The sequence below is a fragment of the Panthera uncia genome, chromosome C2, assembly GCF_023721935.1.
Source record: "Panthera uncia isolate 11264 chromosome C2, Puncia_PCG_1.0, whole genome shotgun sequence".
Classification (NCBI taxonomy): domain Eukaryota; kingdom Metazoa; phylum Chordata; class Mammalia; order Carnivora; family Felidae; genus Panthera; species Panthera uncia.
Genome location: NC_064810.1, coordinates 47,488,943 through 47,506,935, shown reverse-complemented (window position 1 = coordinate 47,506,935; position 17,993 = coordinate 47,488,943). Strand labels below are relative to the sequence as shown.

The 17,993-nt window shown below is 39.1% G+C and overlaps 1 protein-coding gene across 4 annotated transcripts in view; it reads right to left on the bottom strand.

The window, feature by feature from the left end:
* Positions 1-13,100, bottom strand: part of TFG (trafficking from ER to golgi regulator) — a 33,937-nt gene extending 20,837 nt beyond the window's left edge. The window contains exons 1-3 of one of the 4 annotated variants that reach the window (XM_049628086.1): positions 13,014-13,100; positions 6,540-6,766; positions 3,275-3,358 (exon numbers count right to left, since the gene is read on the bottom strand). In XM_049628086.1, coding sequence (XP_049484043.1) covers positions 3,275-3,358; positions 6,540-6,723 — 268 coding nt within the window. In that variant the 5' untranslated portion in view covers positions 6,724-6,766; positions 13,014-13,100. Of the gene's footprint in view, positions 1-3,274; positions 3,359-6,539; positions 6,785-11,750; positions 11,990-13,013 lie in introns of those variants that run through there. The other 3 variants (XM_049628085.1, XM_049628083.1, XM_049628084.1) reach the window with 3 other exon arrangements.
* Between the last annotated feature and the right edge of the window lie 4,893 nt (positions 13,101-17,993).

The following is a 17,993-nucleotide window of genomic DNA, read 5'->3' as shown; positions in this document are numbered from 1 at the left end:
TTTTAACATGTACATTTAGTCCATTTGTGTGCACTGTAGTTAGTATTTTATACTATATATTTATCAAGCTTTCTCTCTGCTTCTTTTCCTCATCGTCTAGTGAACCAAGTAGGTACTCTGTTTCCTTCTTTACCCTTAGTCGGTTAAGCATCCAACTTTAGCTCAGGTCATCTCAGTTCATGAGGTTGAGCCCTGGGTTGGGCTCTATGCTGACAGCTCAGAGCCTGGAGCCTGCTTCAGATTCTGTGTCTCCCCCTCTCTCTGTCTCTTCCCTGCTCGCACTCTGTCTCTCTCAAAAAAATGAATAAATGTTAAAAAAAATTAATATTTTAATTCCTGGACACCTGGGTGGCTCAGCTGGTTAAGCATCCGACCTTGGCTCAGGTTATGATCCCACGGTTCTTGGGTTCAAGGCTTGTGTCCAGCTCTGCACTGACCACATGGAGCCTGCTTCAGATTTTCTCACCCTCTCTCTCTCTGCCTGTCCCTGACTCACACTTTCTCTCTCAAAATAAAGAAATAAACTTTAAAAAAATGTAATTCCTATCATCCTTTCCTGTCTTACATATAATTAATGATCAGGACTTTTGTCCCATCTTTTTATATTTCTAAAACTATTGTTGTTGTTGTTTTTTATTATCAGTGCTCATTTAAATTTACATGTTGACAAGTTTATTTGCTCACAATTTCTTGCAGGTTTCACCATTCTTCTGGACTCAATTTCCTTTTTGCTAAAGAACTCTTTTATTCTTTTAACAGGGCCCATGAGTGGTAAATCCTCAGTCTTTTTATTTTTGATGTTTTTTTCTCCCTTTATTCCTTAAGTGTAGCACACTATAGAAAGCTACTTTTCCAGATTTTTTTTCTGAACAGTTGGAAGATGCTATTCTACTGTCTCTGGCTTCCATTATTACTATGAAGAAGTCTACCAAAAGTCTAATTGCTTGCTAGATGATCAGTCTTATTCTTTCAGGCTACTTTAAGATTATCTTTTTGCCTTACATATTTTCCAGTTTTGTGACAATATGTCCAGGAAGAGTTTTGTTTTTACTTACCCTGCTCAGGACTACTTTTCCTCCTGAATCCGAATTTATATCTTTTATATAATTCTGAAAATTTCTTTAGCCACTACCTCCTCAAATATTTCCACTCCCCCATTATATCTCCTTCTTTAAAGTCTTAATGGAAATAGGCTGGACTTTCTTATTCTTAAATTCTATCTTATATTCTTCATCTCTGTTTTGGTGCTTTATTCCGTAATTTCTTTAGACTACCTTCTAGTTCAATAATTCTCTCTTCCACTGTGACTAATCTATTTTACCTCTCCTCTTTGTATTTAATTTGAATGATTATACTTTTCATTTCCAAAAGTTATCTTGATTTGTTTTTAAAATCTGTTTATCCTTTTTTCATAGTGCCTTGTTCTTACATTCTTATTTCTTTTACATCTAATAATTTTTAATATTATTTTATAGATGACCACTTCTATTAACTGCAAGTTCTTGGAAGTCTAACTGCACTGTTAGTTGTGGCCATTGTTTCTGGCCTACATGGATTGTTTCACATGTCTTACAGTTCAAAACTCTAAGTTCATCAACAGGATTTTGTCTAGAAGCAGCCCATGACCTGGATTGAGAACTTACTCTAAGAGATTTCTGCCTTTACTTCTTACCATTTTTTATAGTAGTATCTGTGCTTGTGAGTTCCCCATCTTTGAAGACAGTTTAAATTTAAATCCAACCCACCTAGCAACCATGGTTAGAAATCCTCAAGGGAGCCTTTACAAACCCAACAGCTTCAGGTTATGAGAGTTTCCTGTATCAATTCCTTGATTTTTCCTATACCAACAGAGAGGTATTTTTCTTTTACAATATTCTTTTTTAGGGGTGCCTGGATGGCTCAGTCAGTTAAGCATTCAACTCTTGATTCCAGCTCACGTCATGATCACAGGGTTCATGAGTTCAAACCCCATGTCAGGCTCTGTGCTGATAGTGCAGAGCCTGCTTGGGATTCTCTCTCTCCCTCTCTCTCCCTCCCCCTCCCCCCACCACGTGTGCATGCATGCTCTCTCAAAATAAGTAAAACTTAAAAAAAAAAATTCTTTTTTAGAACACCCCACTGAGGGTCTAGGACCCAAGGCCTCTACTATGTAGACACCAAATGACTAGTCTTTAGACTATGCAGAATAAAACCTTGACCATTAACACCAAAAGCACACCAAGTCTCACCCTTTGGTACTACTGGTCCCAGTTTTTAATTTCATCTGTCTTTTGGTCTCTGGACATTTCTCTTACTCTCCTGAGCAACTTCAAGTATATATTTCAAAAAACACATTTATCATAGTTAATCTAAAACGTCCTCAGTGTCTCTGGAAGGAAGATTTTCAGTTTATTGAACCTTCCTGATAGCTGGCTGCTAGTGGTTAAGTATTTTAGATTCAATACTGTGCAGTGATACCTTTTATTTAAAAATTTCTTAAACAGCTTTTGTTATTAGCATTTTAAAATCTAATTAACATTCACCCTTCCTACATGGAGATGAAATAGATACAAATTAAACCAACTGGCCCACATCAGGTTTCATGAACCAAAAGGTTCAGTGTCACGTAACTTATTAAAAAATGCTAAACAAAACATCTAGAAAAAAGGCCCAGATTTTATTTTTCACATAAGCATGCTACCACTTAAACTCTGTAATCATTTCTATCTTATCTTTTAAGAGTTCTACCTCACAAATCTGTTACTGTCTACAAGAATACAAAATCTAAAAGATTAAAATTAGTCTTGTATTTGCTTATTTTTTTTTAATCAAAACTACTTCTAATTTAATCTTTACTCCCTAAAAAATAATGTCTACAGTCTTAGGCCTATATGTTAAGCTCTGAGAATAAGTAAAAACATGTTACATTTATGGAAAATAATTCTATATTCTCAGAGTACTAAGAACTTAATATAATGAATAAATTTAATAAATTTAAAACTTAATAAAGGTAGTTTCAATACTGCAATTACTTTCAATCCTGGAAATACTTCTATAAGTGGCACCCATTACTATGTAGGATACTGAGCAGACGGAGATTTTAAATGTGACTACTTTCTATTAATCTTCGGGAAAGAAAAAAAGAATATAGGCGGGCCTAATAATTCAAAACTTCAGATACAGCTGAAAAAGTTATCGCTTAATTCTGAGTCTTTAAAAGGAGAAAAGCTAAAAAAGTCTTCAACAAAAACACAATGGATAAAATAGTAAATTTATTAGAAGATTTACCACTTACCAAATAACGTCAGTTTCAGTATTCTACTACACTGAATTGCAAAAGAAAGGTCAGAACTATCAAAAATTGTTATAAGATCTCCATCTGGAATTAAAAAAAAACAGAAGTGAGTTTCAGATTTGTATCAGTAATAAACTAGGATATACATTAAGTTAAAATTGAAAATGTAGATAACAGAGCATAATTAGAATGTCCCATAAAAACCTTAAACATTAAAGGATCTAGGAAAGATGCATCTGTTCAAAAGAATATCAATTTTGCTTATTACTTTTATAGCAAGGCTATTTATCATATCCTCATTAAGAAGAGCCAAAACATAGCTAAGATTAACATATGACGATCCTTTACAAGTCACCAGGGCATTCATGGTAGCAATATAACAAATTATTGGTTTAGACTGAAATCTTTCCATTCCAAAAAATTTAAATATATTTATCAAATGTTAAAGAAATAAAGATTCTCAGTGTTCAAAATGTAATTCTAAGTACAGTAAAACACCACTAACACAAATGTAGAGGAAGCTATTATAGCAGTAACTAAAAGGGTCACTGACCATTTTGATACTAAGATGAAAACTATCAACTCTCCTTAGAAAAAATACTCATATACACAAGATTCTATAATCTCCGAGATCTCAAAGTTAAAGAATATTATAATCGGCATATCAGCTGCTTGTTTCAAAAGCTTTCAAAGGGCTCAGGGAAAATGTTCTCTGGAGAGAAAAAGAACAGAAAAGCACCCAGAGGCAAGGAGCTGGGTCAGGAGCCTCTACTGGCTATCTTCACAGACACAGCTGGGTTTGGGAAGGGGAGTAAGGATGGTAGTTCTGTCCTGGGGAGGCTGCTCCAAGGATGCTCTGCTACACCAAAAACACTGACTAGACAGATTTAGTTTGAACAAAGCTGGCAACAAAAGCCATACCTGAAGATTTTGTCACTATTCTTAGATCTTTATAAGATCTAAGATCTTATAACCAGACCCACTTCTTATAACATATCTAATGTTCAGACTTCAGAGATTTTACTCATAAATATATTTTTAATAAAGTATATATATATATAAACAGAAAACCTCCTGTAACTGCCTTTTTTATTTTCTGAATTTCACAACAGAAATATATGATGGCAAGAACTTTACCTAAGCCAGTCCTCCACCCTAATTAATACCTAACAGTCTATACAATTACCACAAGTAGCACAAATCTGTACAATTCAAAACACTTAGAAACTGTGAAAAACAAATCCAATGTGGTAACTAGATGTAGAGGACAAAATTTCAACACTGAAGATACCCTTAAGTTAGGGGTCCATAAAGTGAGACCAATGGTCAAAAATCCCTGTTTATAGGACTATGAACCAAGAGTGGCTTTTACATTTTTTTTATAAAGGTTTTTAAAAAAAAGGTAGATGAAATAGAGACTTAATATGACCCACAGTGCTAAAATATTACCTGATCTTTTAGAGAAAAGTTTACCAATCCTTGCCCTAAACAAAAATAAGGGATTTAAGAGAAAGCCAGGTAAATAGTGAGGTCAGTTTAAAATATACAAGTTTGAGGCAAGAGCATAGCATCTCAGATAAAATGAAAGCTGTTAAAAATTTGAGTTCTAAAGTGAAGAAAAAGAACAAATTGACCAAATTAAGGCACACACTTGGAAGTCAAAAAGGTGAAAGTCAACATATTAGAAGTAGATGAGATTGTATTAGGAAAGAGAATGAGAAGCAATTGCTCTCTTTTACCATCCAGGTGACTCTCAAAATTAGTTTTGGGTACCATTAGATCATACTTTGTAAAAAAAAAAAAAAAAAAAATTACACCTATAGCTAAATGGCCAGCTAGCTGATTGATCATCAGTGATTTCTATTTTTATATTTCCTTTCCATAGTATACGTTGTTGGAAAGTGGGCCAACCAGGGACATACTCCAAGCTACTGACAGTTCAGCAGAGCCATGTGATGGGGTCTGGCCAGCTTGATGTGAACAGAAATGATAAACACTACCTCAAGGCCCAGGGAGTACAATCCCTCATGTAATCCTCTATACTCTGTCTTCATCTATCTGCCTGCTGGATGTTAATGCTCAAGGTGAGCTTGCAAGCCATGTGTTGAACATAACACAGCTTCTGTCAACCTGGGCCTTTGAATGATCTCTTGAGTGTTAAACCACTGAGATTTTAAGATTTCTATTATTAACAGCAGGCATTACTTTAAGCCAGCACACCAAGAGACAGGGAAACGGCTGTTAGTGATAAGAAAACTGGGACAGTAGTGTCAGAGATGTTAAGGGATAAGAGTTATTTTTAAAAGGATGGTATGGGGGTAGCAATGCCAAGTATAAAGATCAAGGTGAAACAGACTGGAAATAAATTCAGCAGAAAGAAACTGGTAACCACCTAAAGTACAATTTCAGTAGAGATGTTTACAAAGAAGAAGGTTTAAAGAAGATGAAATAAAGACAGTCTATGATTTTAATTCCACTGTGTGTCTGATGCAACATCTGTCATATAAAACCCATTGCCATAAAAACAGTTTTGTGGTCAAATGAGTCTAGGGACACTGAATACTATAAACAGACAATGTGTATCAGCAATATTACGATTATTATTCCTGCAGTAAAGAAACACATTTCTGTTTCAACCAGCTTTCTCACACTTAGTTGACCATGAAAACATTTTTCATCCAATACCTACTGATACCTCTTTCACTTTGGGAAATATGAGTGAAAGTTGGTTTTAAAAGCAAAAAGGAAGCCAAAATTGCATGAGCAGAAAAGAAAAAAAATGCTTGTAAAAATATTTGTGAAAGTGGGGCACCTGGGTGGCTAGGTGGGTTAAGCTGTCCTCTCTTGATTTCAGCTCAGGTCACGATCTCATGATTTGTGAGACTGAGCCCTGTGTTGGGCTCTGTGCCGATAGCATGGAGCCTGCTTGGGATATTCTCTCTCTCACCTCTCTCTTTCTCTCTTTGTCCTTCCCCCACTCGCAGAGGTGCACACACACACACTCTCTCTCTAAATAAATAAACTTTAAAAATATATATTCTGTGAAAGTGATCTATTACTAAAAACCCCATTTTTAATAATAAATCACTTAGCTATTTTTAACTTATAAAAGAATTATAATCAGCTACATATATATCCCATTAAATAAAGTGGGTACTCAATTATGACAGAAGGGAAATTTATAATGAGCTATTTAATAAAAAATAGGCAAAAGAACACATACAATACTTAGACTTTTAATGGCTAACTTTAGAAACAATCTTACCTTCATCTTTATACTTTATTGTAACTTCGTCATTACTCAGAAGTTTTCCTCTGAAAACTCGCTGCATCATTAGCACTAATTCATCATAAGTAATATCTTCATTATGAATGGGAATTCGTCGAATATCCTCCCCAAGTTGAGCTTTGATGATCAGCTTCCCACTTAGGTCCAACTGTCCATTCATGGTGGACTCCAGGATGTTGCGTATATACAACTCTAGGGAAAGACTGATAAAATGGTTTTGGTGATTAAACAGCTCTAAAAACATTTCTTAAAAGTTGAAAAGCAGGGCGCCTGGGTGGCTCAGTCAGTTAAGCATCCGACTCTTGATTTCGGCTCAGGTCATGATCTCACAGTTCGTGAGATCCCGGCCAGTGTAGGGCTCTGCGATGACAGTGCAGAGCCTGCTTGGGATTCTCTCTCCCTCTCTCTCTGCCCCTCCCCTGCTCATGCTCTCTCTCTGTGTCTCTCTCAATATAAATAAACTTTAAAGAAAAAAAAGTTGAAAAGCAAAACTACTATTGGAATCTAAGAAATTCTGGTCTTCAAAAGAGATCTACTGTTCCAATGTTACCCCATTCATCATGTTAAAATGGAGATAACTTCAGTATGTGCATAAGAAAACAAGTTTCATTATTTTCGGCAATTATTATTTTGCCCATATACCTAACCACCTATCTGCCATTACCATTTAGATTTCTAATTTAACATGTCCGAAAACAAACTCCTGATCCTCTCCCCAAAATCTGCTTTTCCTGTAGTCTTCTCCAACTCAGTTAGTGACAATTTCTTTCTTCTAGGTGTTCAAGATTTAAAAGAAAAAGAAAAAATAAGTCCAAATAGCCAATAATCTAGTTGCTACTACCTTTAAAATATCTCTATATTCCAATCACTTCAGTAACTTTACCTCTACCAGCTTGATCTAAAGCTCTTGCCTGCATTACTGCACAAGACTCCTCTTGCCTGCATTACTGCATAAGACTCCTAACCAGTCTGCCTTTTTACCTTTGTCCACTTTTAATCTATTCTCAAATTTAGAATTATCCTGTTGAATAAAATCTAATGTCACTCTGCTTAAAATCTTCCAATGGATTCGCATCTCAGTTTCAATAAAAGCCAGAACTACAAGGTCATGATCTGGCCTCTGGCCCCTAGCCAAGTATTTAACCTCATTTCCTACTTCTCTCCCTGGTTACACTGCTGCACCCACACTTTAAGTTCTCCTTCTCAATTCAAGGCTTTGCACTTGCTGTTCCCTTTGTCATGAGCCCTTTTCAAAACTCACATGATTCAGATCTCAGATCAAATCTTCATTTCTCAGAGGTTTGCCCTGACCATCTAAGCTAAAATGGATCTTCTTTCACTTTCTTACCCTGCTTCAATTTTCTTCAAAGCACTTATCACTCCCAGACATTAAGAATTAATTTTGTATTGTCTTTTCCACTAGAAAGTAAAGAAGTAAATGGTTTTGTTCATTGTATTCCTGAGCCCAGAACAATACTGGTCTAGCACATGGCAGTCATTCAATTTTGTTAAATGAAGAATACTGGCTTTCACTCTATATTAGCCTGTAACTAAATGCTAACTCTAAAGAGAAAATCATGTGTGAACACTAGAGTCTGAAATGTTTCTCTCTAAAATAAGACCTCACTAGTATTTTCTCTAATTTTCCTATCTATTTTGGGAACTTGAGAAAAGACAAATGAATGACATCCTCTGGAGCTTTCTAGTAAGAATGTCCACTATTGTCTCTTAATATTCTATACCTCACCCCTCCCCAAACCTGAGTGGCTGTGTATGTTTAAATTGCATTTTTTAAATTTTTTAAAAAGTTTTTTAATGTTTTTATTTATTTTTGAGACAGAGTGCGCACGTGTGCGAGCAGGGGAGGGGCAAAGAGAGGGAGACACAGAATCCGAAGCAGGCTCCAGGCTCCGGCCCACAAACTGCGAGAGCCCAACTTGGGCTCGAACCCACAAACCGCGAGATCATGACCTGAGCCGAAGTCGGCTGCTTAACCAATTGAGCCACCCCGGCGCCCCGTTTAAATTGCATATTTTAAGAAAGAAATAAGATAATGTTAGAGAACTAGCCACTAAATACTAATTTGCTACAAAATTTTCCCTTCCTGGGTTTTACTTTCATCTTAATTTTAGGTATTATTTCAGAGTGATTATCCTGTAACGACACTAATTCTAAACTCAAAATATACTATGAGGTCTCTAGTAATTTACATGGTTACTATAGAGTTCTAGAAAATACAGTTACAATTAAATAATGTGTTAATAGCTCTTCTTCTCAAGGTCTATCTCTTGTTTTCAAGACCAAAATGTTCTTAAATACATCCACAACTACTGAGCATTTCCCTAGCTTCAACTCCCCACCTCCTCCTGCCCCCCCCCCCCCCCCCCCCCCCCCCCCCCCACCCCGCCAAATGATCTTATTTAAAGTGCCCTACAATCTCCTACTGGCCACACTGTAGTTTCAACCTCATGTTTTACTACTGGCAGCTGGTTTTTCCTCTTAATTTGTTAACATCATACCGACTTTTCATGCTTCTCTACAATCATTCTACAGTTTTCATACCTCTCTACAATTATTTTTCTTGGTATGAAAGCACCCCACCTACCCTCCAACACATCACCCCTTCAAATACCTGGAGAAAGTTTTCAGGAATCCTAAGTCATTTCATGAATATTACATATAAATGCCCTAATATTCTTTCATATAAATGTCCTATGTCCTTCCAACTATTCCTTAAATGAGTGTCTCTAGAACTCCTTGCCATATTCTGAACATTTTAATAATTTCTTTCCTTTTAAATTTAGAAATACTCTTTTTCCATGATGCAGTGACCCACAAATCACAGATGGCTTGGAAATAAACTTCCCAGTTAATGCAACAGATTTTTTAATTATGCCACTTAATGAGGACCCAAAGTCAGCCCTTGAAGGCCTGTATCCTCAGATTATCCCTTTTTCGGCAGGATGTAAATTCAAACTCCCTTTAACCTAACATTAAATACCCTCCACAATTTGCCCTTCCCCTTGTTTCTTTACACTTTTTTTCTTTTTTTGTACTTGTACTGTATTTTACAGCTATATTAATATTTTTAAATGGGGCATTAAATACTGAATCTAACACTTTAAGTCAGTTCAGAACAGAGTGGATTGTGTTCCTAAATCTGGATGCTAAGCTTGTCTTAATTTAAAATCAGAATAGTTTTCTTTACCTGACAATTCTCACAATGAACTTCTCATGAACACTATGATTAACTGAAACCTCCATACAATCTCTTCACCTGTTAGCCAAAGCACTTTCTATAGTCAGGAAACATTTACTTAATACCTACTATGTGCCAAGCTCTGAAGTATAATTACTTCAACAAAATGGTAAAGATTCCACCTTGCTCACCTTACAGTCTGAAAGTAATAAAGAACTTCAGTAAATCAAGGTATGTTACTTCCTCCTACCCAGAGGATGCGTAAACCAGCAAGAACATAGTTAAGGACCAGGGTTTAGCTTCAGCAACACGTTATTATCTACTCTTACCAGCACCTAGAATAGTGCCGGACATATAGTAGGTATTTAAAGACTTGTTTTTGTTCTCTGAACAAAAGATGAATAGGAAATAATAAATTTCTGATAAGGGATCGGGAGAAGAAAGCTGAACTGTTAGGGTCGGTTCCTAAGTCGGACCTTCACACTGTACCTCCTTTGAAGTGATTTCCCGCAACAGACATACTCCTAATTAAGAGAAATTTCCAACATCGAATTAACTAATAGTATGTTTTTTTTTACTGGGGGGGAGGATTATGCAGTATTCATTTCCAATGGATCCGAAAACTTTAGTCTCTTTTCCTTTTATCTGCCATGTTTGCCTGCAAATTCACTTATTCCTTGGTGTTTCCCATGCACTGTAAACTCCCTGTGGCCAGGAACCAAAGCTTCTTTCCTAAGGCCGTCCCCAGTTTGTGCAGCCATCTCCTCAAGCCACGTACACAACTATCACAAAACTAAGGACACTACAAAATTCTCCCTTTCAGGGGAAATCCCATCCCCAACATTTTCTTATGGAACACAATTCAGGTCCTCTTTGTCTCTAACTCCAGTCACTAGGCAGAGCCTAGTAATGAATGAACTACCAACTGCCAGGACTGCTAGTGAGATCCTTACAGTATTTTCTTCTCCCATCTTGTCCATACCCCACTCCCTCTGAGGTCCAGAAAGGACACAGACACTAATTTACCAAGTCCTCCAACAGGAACACTGTTTTCAGCACTGAAGAATAAAGTGACATGCCCAAAGACACATAAAAAGCCTGCCTCGAACCAGAATCCAGGTTCAGTGGCCAAACCTCCAGCTCCTCTAATCCTCTGAGTTGAGCCCGCTCAAGTTCAGAGGGGCCTGCTTAGGCACCTCCACAGGGTAGCAATTTTCCTTAAGAAATTCTAAGCAAAAGCAACCCTTGATTACTACAAAGAATCCAAGGAGCCACAAATCCTGCCTGACCAGTAAGATGGTAAAGATTCCCACTACCAGCCCCGTGACCTTAGGCAAGTACCTCTCCAAACCTCACAAAATAGGAATAATATCTAAATTTAAAGGATCTCTAAATTTAAAGGATCCTTGTGATGATTAAATGATATTATGCATCTAAAATACTTACTACAGGGCATAGTAAAGTAAACTTAAAAGTTCTCTATCATCATCACTATAAAACCGGGTTGGGCCTCCAGACGGCGCTCGATTAAACCCTGACACAGCTAAGGAACAAGGTTCCTCTTAAGTGACCCCAATAAACTTACTCCCATAGGCTCTATTCTTCACCCATCCAAGCCCCTCTGGGGGTTAGGTGCTCGACCACCCCAGGCCTCACAAGCCCCCTCCTCTCCTCTCCCTCGGGCAGTCCGACCCGTTGGAGCCAGGAGGAATCGAAGCAAGAGCACTTGCCGGCCCAAACAACCTCCAGAGACCCCCGAGGCCTGCCCCCCTGCCACGGTGGCCTGCGGGACTCCCATCCCCCCCCCCCTCCGGGCCCTCCCCTCCCCAGCGCGTGGGCCCTCCTGGGCCCCAGCCCCTTCCCACAGCCCCCCTCCGGCCCCACCCGCCGGGTACCCGCTGGTTCCAGCGAGGCCCTCCCAGCGCTTCCTCGTCTCCCCGCCCGCCTTGTCGATTGAGCGGCCGCGCCCCCGTCCCCAGCGGCCATACCGGCTTGCCGAGGCCGCCGCGGCTGCCTCTCCGCGGGTCTCCGATGACCGGACCCGTGCGAGGCCGCCGGCGCGTTCTGGGGCGTCGTGAGGAGGCTGCGGTCACGGCCCACTCCGGTGCCCTCCGCCGGCGCCGCCGCACCTCGCTCGCAGGCTCGCGCCGGCCGCGGCCAATCGCACAGACCCACCAAGCCTAGCGAGATCTCAGGCCCAGTACGTGGCAGGTGGGGGAAGAAGAGGGGCGGGAACAAAGGAAAAAAAAAAAAAAAAAAATCTGTCCTTTCGCTCCGCCTCACAGCAAGCAGGCAACCCAGAACGCATGCGCAGAGGCCGAGGCGCGGGGCGGGTAGTGCCCGAACCTGCGTGGGCCGAAGTCTCTGCTTTCTCACTGGATGACCGAGTGTGGCAGCGTATGCTGACGGGTGCACGCATGCGCGAGGCGTGACCAGGCACTTCCGGTTTTCCTGGAAGCTTGAAACCCGTCCGTCGCCTGTTTGTGAGGCGTGGTTTGCTGTTTTGGACTCTGATAGACTGTTGAAAGTGGGCATTTGTTCAAGTTTGGGTGGCTTTTGTTTTGTTTTGTTTTTAGTGACCATTGTACTTCTAGTCATGTCTCGAAAAAACGAATCCTTTTCCCGCCTTCCACAAACTCATTCACTCTTATTGGGCACCTACGCACTGTGTTGGGAATGGGGATGAATCAGTTGGTGAGCAAGGGGTTTCTAATAGCGTTTACGAGACAGGACAAACCTGTGAGTGTGTAAAAGGTAAAGTCTGGAAAATTAAGGTTACTAAGGATTCCGGATGCCTTTTGGGAAGATAAGGCAGCGTGCACTATTTACTCTTTCCCTTCCCTCTTTATCTAAAGCATTTGTTTTAAATACACGTATTTTTGGGGCGCCTGGGTGGCTCGGTCGGTTGAGCGTCCGACTTCAGCTCAGGTCACGATCTCACGGTTCGTGAGTTCGAGCCCCGCGTCAGGCTCTGGGCTGATGGCTCAGAGCCTGGAGCCTGCTTCCGATTCTGTGTCTCCCTCTCTCTCTGCCCCTCCCCCATTCATGCTCTGTCTCTCTCTGTCTCAAAAATAAATATTAAAAAAAGAATAAATACGCGTATTTTTGTAAGAAGTGCCCTGGCTCAGACTGAAGTCTACATTTTTAGCGGGGAGGTAGTGAAATCTAAGGGTAGGAGGTGCTATTTTAAAAGTTGCAAGTAGTTTTTGCTGCCTATGACAGAAACCAAGCAGAAAGCAAATCGAACTCACGTGGTCCCCAGTTGTTCGTCAGATGTTCTCCATGGACCTGGGGTAAAGTGAATTCAGGGTGAGAAATAAGTTCTTTTAGTACTATAGTGTGATCTTTTTGCAGTTAGAAGTCTGAAAAATTCCATTTGAAAATGAAATATATGACGTCAGAATGCTTTTTGCCTCTGAATTGTATTTTCCAACACTGTGTGTATTGCTCTTTGAGCAATTGCTTGCAGAGATAGAGGAGGAGAGGAATGTAGAAGGAATGAAAAAAGTTCCTGGCTTTCTCCAAAGACTGTTCTTCGTTACTTGTTATTTAGGACAATAGTACTCCATATTTGGGGAAATGCACAGCTGTCCAATAGTATTCTAATGTCTTTGAGATGGTTTGAGATTGGATAAAACTACACAAATATGGGCAGAGGTAAAATATTCCCTGAAGGAAGTGAATTATACCACAGTTTTCCTAAAAGGAGGTAGATCCTGTGGCAGGATATAAGGAACTGAGCCTCGGCCTGGAATAAAGGGAAACAATTTCCTCTCTTTAGACTCCCATGAAAGGGACACTCACTGGAGTCCTGCCATTGAAAAGTACATTGGTCCTTGTTACCCTGGGACCAGCTGGAAGCTAGAAGAGAGACACCCATAGGGTGGTCTGTTGGAGGGGCTGGAACATTTGCACTCTGAAAGCAGCTTGAGCTTCTCTATGTTGTAATTACTTCATGTTTCATCCCCAAACAATTAGTGGAAGTCTTGTTTAATGTTAAAACCTGTTCCCAGCTACCACTATGGAAGTTAAGAGACGAGGTAGTGATGATTCCTCAGGTCAAAGCGGAAGTAGGACCTGCCCAAGGCAAGAAGTGAGAAATAAGAGAGCAAAGCATCATTTGGAAGCCAGATCAGAGATTCAAGTGACATGAGGCAAGAAGGATGTCTATGCAACATTAAAACATTTGCCCAAGATTCTCCAGAAATATACATTTTTAAATTTCTAATGAAGAACTTTATGAAAGATTTTGCCTCCTGCTTATCTCAGATGCAGGCTTACAATGTGATTAAGCATGAAATCAAGGAGATTTGGGTTTATTTGTATTTTATAGAGCCGATATAGAGAAGCATACAAAATTATCATCTGTGTGTGTCAAATTGCTTAATAACCCAAACCATATCCTGTTCATTTTCTTGTTTCAGCTTAATAATAAATAGTCCACAAAAACTTCAGTGAACTTTCTTCCTGATCCTATAAAACAATTACATTTTAAAAATTAAGAGCATAATGAACAGCTGGAACTCGTTACTTTACCCAAGGATTAGAAGATTACCAATAATGCCTCCCTATGTGCTTCTACCAGAGGGGGTCCCATGCCTCTTTCCTGAATTTTGCATTTAACATTCCCTTGTGTGGTTTTTGTTTTTGTTTTTAAATGTTCTATGTAATTTAATCACATATATATCTATATACATACATACATATATGTGTGGGTATAGATATATATGCCTATGTGATATATTGCTCAATTTTACTTCTTCATTGGCATTATATAGAGTATCATCTCTTAGTTTTCTGGAACAATTTTTGCACTCAATATTATGCTACCAAGATATATCCATATTGCTTCATGTAGCTGAAATTCATTTATTTTCATTGCCGAATAATATTCCTTTGGGGGAGTATACCACAAATTTTTCAAATTTGTCCTATCAAAGTGTAGATTGTTTCCAGTTTCTGCTGTGTGCCTTTATAAACATACTTTTGTATGTCTCTTGTTCAAGAGTATCTCTTGTTACATGCTAATACATGGGTTACTGAATAGTAGATTATGCAAATATTTAGTTGTATAAGAAAATGCCAACTCTCGGCATCACCACTAAGACTTTGGGGCGGGGGAGGGGGGTAGGGAGTGTAAGTGGTATCATTTTGCAGTCTTATTGAAGACTATAAAGATTACATTATAACCCTGACTTTTTGTGCAAACATTTGACATGTAATTGTTCTGTATCCTTACTTACAATTCTGTCTTTGAGTATCTGGTTCACCCCCACCCAACTTGAATTCAAGGCTGTGATTATATTCTTTCTATCCTTCCCAGCATCTGGCACTGGTTGTGTGAGTGAATAATAGGCACTCAATGAGTAACTGTTGAGTCAATGAAAAGTTATTACTGTTTCTGTAATGTGTCCACAGTTGCTGATGATACAAGTCTGTGTACTTAGGCTCCCAAAACATGTGGATGATAACTGGCCAGGGAGTGATAACCTGAATTGAACTAGCTACCACCTTTACCAAGAACATGGTTTCTGCCACTGTATGTGTAGATGCTGATTTTAGATACTGCTGCCTTTCATTAATGAACCCAAAAAGGCTGTTAGCATATATAATTATCACTTTTTAAACGCTTATGATCACATTTATTGGGATAAACATCAATCAAACTATTAAGAAGATCGTCCTAGGAATTCTGTAAGTAATTACAGAATTTTTTTGTGTGGAGTTTAGAAATGTGCTGACTCAGAGAAGATTGAACTTCATGCTCACCTGGTCACCTATATGCAGGTGAATCTGATTTTAAAAGAACATGAAGAATAGTCTTGAATTAGAAATGTTAAAGTTGGAAACATGTGAATAAAGGTGAAGCAGTGTAGGGAAATACTTTTGACTTACCTGTAGCAAAGGGAGAATTGAGGCACTAGTTCAAAGGTTACTTTCCTTTTTCACCGACATCTGAAGAAGGGTTAGATTTGAGATGTGGTTTTGAGAGAGGCAGTCAGCTCACTTACCTCTCACCTCCTCTTTCTCCCTGAAAGGCTGTGTGGCTAGAATACTTCAAATAGAAGAGGAAGATCCTAAGAATTAAAAAGGTATATTCTCAGACAGTATGGGAAATGGGACAAAGACTATGAGACTTGTAGCAAGTTGAATAAAACCTGTTTCATCATGTTCTCCTTTAGTAGTCAGTATAAATCATTTTGAAAATTTCAATCATCTCTTCTACCCTCAGGGGAATAAAAGAAGGGATCTAAGTTCCTCCTTGGGTGAGAATTTCAAGGAGAAGTTATGTCCCTCCCTGAGAATCAGCCCTGTTGTGGCAGCAGTTGCTAAATACAGAGAATTCCAAACAGAAAGGGAAACGCATGAGGACCAAACAGGATTCAGGTGGTCAGGTCAGCCTCCCTTCCATTGGCCAAACATAAAGGTCTATTTGTGTAAACAAATGAAGCTGCCACTCCATGCAGAGATAATGAAGGAGAAAAGAATATTTTTACTCTGTAACTTTGAGGGAGTCATTCATAGCACTAGCTAAGCGACATCCTTCAGTCTGCCCTACTAGCTGCACATCCACTGAGACCCTAAAATGTTTTGTCCTTACCATGGGGCTCTATATCCAGCCCCTATGTAGAGAAATTGCTCCTTGTAGGCCATTCTTCCTAGATTTTATATACGTAGAGGCTGGCACCTCTGAGGTATTCAGTATATACTTATTGAATGAAACACTAAGTTCCTCACCATTTTAGCGGGCAAGTCTCCAGAAACAGGGAGCAACCATCACTGGTGAGTTCCTAGGTCCCTAGAAGTATAGGAGTTTATCTCTGAGTAACTTGAAATTGTTCACTTTTCTTCCTTTATGTCTCGTGGAGACAGTGCTGAGGTACATCTATGCAGTCCGTCAGCTTTGGTTGAAAGACTGATGTCATAAGATGTACAAGAAGATCTCACAACTTTTCATTTGATGAAGAGTATCTTATTTTCATCTCTTTTAAGAAACCCAGATGTCAGATTCTAGAAATCATGCAGGTCAAATCACAGTCTGGGTACTGAAAGGCTCTCACATCTCTAATCTAACATTTATGCCAACAATCTTGCTTTTAGTCCCTCTATTTCTTGGGTACCAGAGAAACCCCTGCACATGAGAACACAGATACCACTGATGTGTTATTTTCAAGTAAAAGACTATACAGCAATTAAAAGAAATACACACATACAGTTAGATCTCAAGAACATTTTATTAAATGAGAAAAAGCAAGTTTCAGGAAGTTATGTTACTTTTCAGGAAAGAGTTAACATACAAACCAAAACGGCTATCCTTAGAAAGAACTGCTTGCATGATTTGACCTATGGCTAGTGTCTGGGAACTTGGATTTCAGGAGCATTCCTGCTATTCATTGATAAGAATTGTGCATTGAACCTGAACTGTACAACCAATGTGGTTTATGCTGAACACCTGCTTGCTTTCTGGGAGTCTGGAATTTCGGGATATGCCAGGCAGAGAGCACCTTGTGACCAGCCCTGAATAAAAACCCTGGGCACTGACTCTCTAATGAGCCCTGGTAGACAACATTTCACATGTGTTGTTCCAATTCATTGTGGAGGCACTAAGTGCACCCCATGTGACTGCACGGAAGGGATCTTTTTGGAAGCTTGTGCCTGGTGTCCTCCAGAATTCAGCCCATGTGACTTTATTCTTTGCCAATTTTGTTATATAGTGTTCTGTTATAATAAATCATAGCCATGAATACAATTCTATGCTGAATCATATGAGTGTTCCTAGTAAATCATTGAACCTGGGCGTGGCCTTGGGGACTACTGAATTATTTCCCTATACCATTTATATAAAATAAGGAAAAAGAAGCAAAAGACTTTGAATTTCTGTGGGTATATAATTTTATGTATACACATTTCTCAAAATCTGGAAGGTACACAGCAAACATTACAGTGATTAACATAAGGTAATAACTCCTTCATACAGGAGACAGGGAAGGAAGAAAAGAGGGGCCTGGATTTGGTAGAAATTAGACAAAAAGCACTTTGGCTCTATCTGGCATGCTCTATTTTAGTTTTTCTTATAGAAAATATACTCATGTGCTGCCTAGGTAGGAAAATATTTATTTATTTATTTTTTTTTTTTGGGACAGAGAGAGACAGAGCATGAACGGGGGAGGGGCAGAGAGAGGGAGACACAGAATCGGAAACAGGCTCCAGGCTCCGAGCCATCAGCCCGG